This window comes from Bactrocera neohumeralis, chromosome 6 (genome assembly GCF_024586455.1).
Source record: "Bactrocera neohumeralis isolate Rockhampton chromosome 6, APGP_CSIRO_Bneo_wtdbg2-racon-allhic-juicebox.fasta_v2, whole genome shotgun sequence".
Lineage (NCBI taxonomy): Eukaryota > Metazoa > Arthropoda > Insecta > Diptera > Tephritidae > Bactrocera > Bactrocera neohumeralis.
In genome coordinates, this window is record NC_065923.1 from 15,258,357 (window position 1) to 15,265,606 (window position 7,250).

A 7,250-nucleotide genomic window follows, 5' to 3' on the forward strand; every position below is an offset into this window, starting at 1 on the left:
TTGAAGCCGAACGGCCATTAGGTCACCGATCCCGATCTGAAAGCCACTGAACCCGATTTTCACAAGAAATTTTTTTTCAGCGATGAAACTATCTTTTGGTTGAATGAGTATGTTATTAAATAAAATTGTCGCGTTTGGGGTTATTATAATTCACAAGCCATTGTTGAGACGCCGGTATATAACCAAAAGTCACTTCTTGGTGTTATCTATGGGCAGAGGGAATCATTGGTCCAAATATCTTCAAAACTGAACCTGGCCATAATATTATAGACAATGGGGACGCTATAGATCACTAATTACTGTTTATTGCTTGAATTAGGGGATGTTGATGTGGACAACCTTTGGTTCCAATAAGACAGCGCTACATGTCATACAACCAATGAAACAATAAATTTTAAGAAATAAGGACAGACGTTTTTTATAAATTGTAGAGCTTACAAATCCTGCTCGTGCAATGCCCATCCGATATCGTGTAGTGAAATAAATTTGGCATAGAACAGCTTCCTCGCTAACTGCCTTAATAGTCAGCGTCGTCTGTGTCAGTATAGTTATTCAAAATCCATACACCAACTACGCCTCCGACATCATTCGGTGACAATTTACTAGTCTAGGGTTCAACATATTTTTGCGAATTTGGGCGTAATTTTATTCCGAACATAATATAAAGTCAAAGTATGGCACTTTCAAGCTATGAGTCAGAGAACGTTTATAGCATGCCTCGTTGATGGGGGAGTTAAACGATCGATCGCGAAATCTCGCCAACTGTCGTAAGTCATAAATCATTCGACCGCAATATGAGCACTTATGCCTCAGAGATATACAATCTCCATTCAACTGTAAACAAATGTAGATCACGCGAGCGAGTGTGCGCTCATAAACCGGTACCGGCGTTGTGCTATTTATGCACCAAGTGCAAAAGCGCTTGCATACGAGTGTGCCTACGGTGCGGGTGATGAATATGTAAACGCGCGCAATTTACCGTTTGGTTGCTGCCACCGCCATCTTTTTAATGCCAAGGTGAGGTGCGCACAGCTGAGATTGAGACTGCGTCTGAGACGGCTGCTCAGCTGAGTTTGGCGCTTGACATGCGGCAAGGTAATCGATCATGACGATCGTCGGTTAAGTGATACAGAAACAATAGCAATGTTCGCGAACATGACTACAACAACTGCAAAAATTGCGAATAAAATGCGAAAATCACTGAAAATTGTGCTGAGCATGCGCACCGATGGCGTCACTGTTGAGGTGCAGCGATTTGTAATTGAAATAAAATTAAATTTGAATACAACGCGGGCTAATGAAGCGCGAATGTGAACATGAAAATAATACAAACACGTAAAAAACGAAAGCCAAAAACGAAACAATAATAGACAAAATCAAAGATTTAACAAGCAGTTAGCCAAGCAGTCAGCTGGTGATTAATCAATCAGCACTCGAACGCGTTTGCATTCACCGTAATAATAATGCGTTGCCATTAAGGCATAAATAAATAATATTGTTCGAGTTTGTGTTGTTTGAGGTTTCGGGATTTGAAAATTTAATTTTCGGGATCCCGAAATATTTGAATTAGTTTCGGAAAAAATACGTTGTCATTCAATTATTAAATAAAAAAACAGTACATTTTGTGTTGTAGGGGATTTCGGGATTTGAAAAATTTAAATTTCGGGATTCCGAAATATTTAAATTAGTTGCGGAAAAAATACGTTTCCATTCAGTTATTAAAAAAAAAATACATTTTGTGTTGTATGAGATTTCGGTATTTGAAAAATTTAATTTTAGGGATCCCGAAATATTTGAATTAGTTTCGGAAAAAATACGTTGCCATTCAATTATTAAAAAAGCAGTACATTTTGTGTTGTACGGGATTTCGGGATTTGAAAAACTTAATATTCGGGACCCCGAAATAATAAGTTACCTACTTTTTTAGGGATCCCGAAATATTTGATATTACTTAAAATGGCAAATATGTACTTAATTTTCAGAATCTGAAAATATTTGAATTAGTTCTGAAAAGGGTTGATTTACATCCATAGGTGTAGTTTGCTCGAAAATCCCGAAATGCAAATCCCGAAGTTGAGTTCCGAAATAACGGGATCCCGATACTTAACTTTTTAACAGCCTCAAAACACTAGAAACATAAATCCCGAAAGTTGAATCCCGAAATAACGGGATCCCGATACTGAACTGCTTAATATCAGCACAATAAATATTATTCATATACATATTTACTTCATACATATATTTATGAGTGTAACCCTATCTCCCGCAAAGAAACTGCAATTTGCCTATGCAAAGGTACACACATCATTTACATACAAACATATGTATGTCCGCACCACATGTACATACATACATATGTACACACGAAGTATGCAAATATATGCAACAAATATGCATAAACAGAAATAAAATTGCGCCAAGCGCATGCATGTGTGAGTTGGCGTGCAGTGGGAGTTGACCGTGATCGCTTGTCTGCGGTGGCTTATGGGTGCGTTTGCGGCAGGGCCAGCCGCCAGCGCGTGTTGTTGCTGTTGCTGTTGTATAAGAACAGGCTATTGCTGGCGCGATCGCTTAAGAATTTCACTCGTTTCTTTTTATTAGCACCTTAGCACACCTGCAACACGCAACGGCGTAGTGGCAGCGTAACCGGTCATCAGCCGCTCACCGCATGCTTGGCATTGCAAACATTGTTGTTATTGTTGTTGTTGCTATTAATGCTATTTTTATTGGCAACTTGCAACTCACAAGTCGTCCACGTGTGGTATGATATGAACGGTGGTTGTTGTTGCTGCTGCTTGTAATTGAAGTCAAATGAGCGCGCCAACATTCGCTTGGCACTTGTGCACACACCGTGCTATACATATGCACGTATTTACGGTGTATATATGTACTTGTATTTATTCTACACTTCACAGCTGCACGATGCACTTAAGCGCTTAAGTTGCTCTTGTTGTTGCATTTACGGCTACGGCATTTTATTGCTTCGACATCATTGTTTTCGGCCAAGTGTTTCATATGTTATTGCTGCCGTGATTGGCGCGCTTCTTCCTTAAATGGGCTGCCGCTGTCGTTGGCGGCGACTGCGACGTCAGTAACGGCATTGGCGTCGCCATTGCATGCTTATGGACGCACCAAAAATGGCGCTGAACTGGAATTTGCTTTTAAGTCGCGCTGGTATGCGGTCCAGTGATTGCCGATCACAGATCGGTTGAACATCTGGTGCGTGATTTTTAACGGACGGTGAATATGATATGGACTAGTATGTGTGCATATATGCATATAGTACATATGTATGTATATGTAAATATTATACAGTTGCCACTGCTTATAATATTATTTTAGATTATAATAATAACAGTTTGGAGAAAGCAGAGTGGCAACCCTATTTGTAACTGCTCTGTATTAAAACCCTCTGAAAAGGCATTTACATACGGGTATATAATAAAATAGAAGAGTTAAAACTGCATAGTTATACTATGTTTCATATTTAGATAGTTGGCAACCCTTTTATTTATACTACAACATAACTGGTTGAATTAACTTCAAAATGACTACAATTTTAAAGAATAAATAATAACATAAACTTGTTTTCCTCACCATATGAATTACATCTACTTTTTACTGCTTATTTATTTTGAATATTTTCGTCTTTTGGCAACCCTAAACAAATTTACAAGTATTAGGTCTGAAACTATATTCATGCACAATAGTATCATTCAAAGTATTGCGAATATGAAGCCATACAAATTTCCCATCTTTCTGGCCATTTGCAGATTACATCACAAAGGAATTGCTCCGGCTAGGCAGCAGAATGAAACAAGCCAATTCTGATACCCTGTGCTGATGTGAGCCATATACCAGTAAAGGAATCATCAGAACAAAAGGAGAGGCAAAACTTCCCAGCCCCTGCTTTCCAAATAGTTTTTAATCGGTCTTGCAGCATGACGCCGAGTGCTGTCACGATGGAAAAGTATTGCCTCATGTTTAGTCTTAAATTTGATGATCGCTCGCTTCAATTTGAGGAATTGTTGGCGGCAGCGTTTCCTATTAATAATGTTTTCACCTGGTGTTTCTACCAAATACTGAGCAACCCTTTGGAATCATGGATTTGTCGGCTTTATCGAATTGGCTTTGTCGTTGATTTGGTTGGTTTGCTAAGTCTTACAAGTGATTTCTCGATTCAGGGTTGTCGTAATGAATCGAGACATTTTTCATCTTCATTTTGTAGAGTTCAAATAGTAAATGTTTTGAAAATGGCTGCTTGAGTGACTGCCAAATATTCCGCGAGCTCTTCTTTCGCTTGACAATAATCTTTGTTGAGTGGTGCTTCCAGTTCCCCATTTTCAAACTCTAATTTTCAAAGTCTTCTGGAACGTACTTCGTCTGACAAGCCAAAACCATCACTTTTAAATCGTGTAAATGACTTAGCTAGAGCATGTTCACCACAATCTTCCTCCAAAATACGGTGCCCGTCGGATGAGGTTTTTCTCATATTAATGTAATGGGGAAAGACTTCCCGCAGAAGTACTTACTATAATCAAATTACGTCATATTTGGTAAAACCGTCCGATAGGATCTCCGACGTTTCCTTCTGTGTGTTACAAACTTCGTGGCAAACTTAATATATCAGGATATTCAGGGTATAATTAAAATAAAATCTCCACTCTAAGAAAATTATCGTAGCTAATGGGTCTACCAACAAGAACATCTCGTCGTTAACATGAAATAAATTACTCAAATTTGGTTAAAATGACTTCGTTTGTTTATGCAGATAATTTTATGTCATTCATGATTTTAATAAATCGTCGGCCAAATGGGCACAAGGGCTCCGTTTGCATATTTCCACCCGTTTAAGGCAATTTTCGATGATCCAGTGGCTGTAGTCCGCTAAATGCTGTCTTCGAGCGCCACGAGCGTTGCTGATTGATTGGCGTGAACTTTTGATTAACATTAATGTAGGATGATGATGGGAATACTGACTGGTCACTGGATTGTGGCGACACAAGCCCGCAAGATGGGGCTGACAAATCGAGAAGACTGCATGAAATGCCTAGAGCAGGGCAACAGGGAAACAATGAAGCATCTCTTGTGTACTTGTCCAGCATTGGAAGTATGATACACTGGAGGAGGTATCGACAGTGAGGCCGCAGAGTCTATTAAAATTCGCGTCAAGCGTAGGCATTCTAAACGATGATTCTTGGACTTAGAAATTGAACCCCATCTGGTATGGCAAAGGACTAAACTGGTCTATTGACCTACCAGATTATCCTAACCTAACCTAACCTGATTAACATTCCTCTAGAGAAAATAATCTAGAGGCGCCAAATCGCATGATAATCTTGACGGCCATTTGATTGCGCTTTTTCTTGAAATTAACGAGTCGCCAAACTTTGCACGTAATGCAAACATGTTTAGACGTGAAGCATGATGCGGACCACGGCCTCGCTGGAAGTAGAGATCGTCATCGTTGTAAATTCTATCAAATTGCGAGGAAAAAGTCGGTCAATATCATGTTATAATGCTTGATATTGCTGGTTACAGAATTTTCTGCCTTACTTCAAAAGAAATAAGGCCCTATGATGCAGCCATACCAGAATCCGCAACAAACGATACATTTTTGGGACTACAATTGGGCTTCCTGAACCAGAAGATGATTTGACTCATCCCAATAGTGACAATTTTGTTTGTCATTAAACCAGAAATGTCGCTCATCTGAACATGAATTTGCGTTATGGACACTTTCCAAGCGCTGTACCAAAGTGAAACGTGACATGAAGAAATGGAAAACCTTACTGAATACACTGACAAAATTTGACACAAAACCGTAAACGAGCATGACAGCCACGAGCCTTATTGGTAGACGCTGTAGCTTGGGGTTAGCCGAAGTTAACTTTTTTCTTGTTCTAACTACTTATGAAACAAAAGCTCCGTTTTAATAATTTGATGAAATTCAATACATAAAAATATATACAAATATACATACAAATATTATACATGATTCATTGTTGTCATTAATGGCAAGCTCGTGAAACTTACAAGATTGTAGAGTTACCAACTAATTTGTATCACACTCTGCGTGGCCAAACAGACTGTACGCTGTAAGGGGAAAATACAAATAAATAAACAAATCAAATATAATATGGCAACACTTACTTTTTCCAGAGCGACAAATATGGGCTTCCAAAGCGCAACTATGCGAAAAGGTGCGTCTGACACCGTTATATTCAGCACAAACGGGGCTATAAATCTCTACGCAGGCGTCAATACACTTTTCCTGACACTCTTCTTTGGTGACTTCTCGTAACTCTGTCGAAGACGAAATAATTAAATAAAGGTAAGTTATAATTTAAAACTTATTTAGTTACAACGGTGCTTTAAAGATCGCTCTAACCTTCTCGTCTACTATTTAGACGCTGACAATTTTCATTTTTCAAGTGACAGCCATTTCGCCACACAAAACACTTGCTGCCATCCGTGGACCAGACGACTTCTTCAACATCTGCACACCTGTACGCTATCGGACAGCGTCGCTCGGATGCGGCGGCTAAAATACAACCCACCAACAATAGCGTTAGTCCACAATTAAGGACAAATTGTTCGAAGCCACGCTTGCACATTTTTAAGGGAAATTATTATTTTTTTTCAAATTCTATTTAATTTATTCACTTATAGGCAAGTCTGCTCTTGCCGGCTAGCGTTCTGTTTCTGTTGTGCATTTCAGTTTTCGTCGGCACTGTTATATTTGTTTTCATCATTCGCAATTATCTGTATTTAAAATTTATTATTATACTATTGTTTTTGTATTTATATACGTGCACTTGTATATGGAAAAACCAAAGCACAGAGGGGCCGACAAAGTTTGTAGCTGAACGTGCAAGCGTTTCCGAGTCTAATTAGCAGAAGTGCCAAACTCTCATATAGTAGTTTTTGAGAAATAGTTTTTCTCCTGGAAAACAAATTTGTTAAAAGTTTTTGTAAAAAGTACTCATAATTGAGCTGTTCGAAATTTTATTGACAACCTTACTGTAAAGCCTACTAATTTCCCCTACGTGACACCAACATATGCAGCATTTAAATTAACATAAACTACTTTTGCGACTTATGTGATTTTGTAAAACTATTGTAGATTAATTTTCATATGAAATTTAAAAAATCACCGGCACAATCAGCAATTTTTTATTAATTAAAAGTATTTATTGTAACCGAATAACAATAAAGATACGCGATATATACTTGGATACCCCTATATT

The 7,250-nt window shown here is 38.4% G+C and overlaps 1 protein-coding gene across 1 annotated transcript; it reads right to left on the reverse strand.

Annotated features, from left to right (window-relative positions):
- Window positions 1-5,908: 5,908 nt before the first annotated feature.
- On the reverse strand, window positions 5,909-6,720 carry LOC126762524 (uncharacterized). Its single transcript, XM_050479333.1, has 3 exons — window positions 6,392-6,720; window positions 6,154-6,306; window positions 5,909-6,096 (listed from the first exon to the last, which is right to left on the reverse strand). Exons 1-3 carry the CDS (start codon window positions 6,615-6,617, stop codon window positions 6,056-6,058), a joined length of 420 nt encoding a protein of 139 aa, XP_050335290.1. The 5' UTR covers window positions 6,618-6,720; the 3' UTR covers window positions 5,909-6,055.
- Between the last annotated feature and the right edge of the window lie 530 nt (window positions 6,721-7,250).

Bases quoted from the DNA above. Each gene is read 5' to 3' on its own strand.
- LOC126762524 (XM_050479333.1), bottom strand. From the start codon at position 6,617: ATGTGCAAGCGTGGCTTCGAACAATTTGTCCTTAATTGTGGACTAACG. The intron at 6,307-6,391 runs GTTAGAGCGATC...CGTCTTCGACAG, and splicing joins TCTAAATAGTAGACGAGAAG to AGTTACGAGAAGTCACCAAA. The intron at 6,097-6,153 runs GTAAGTGTTGCC...TTCCCCTTACAG, and splicing joins TATTTGTCGCTCTGGAAAAA to CGTACAGTCTGTTTGGCCAC.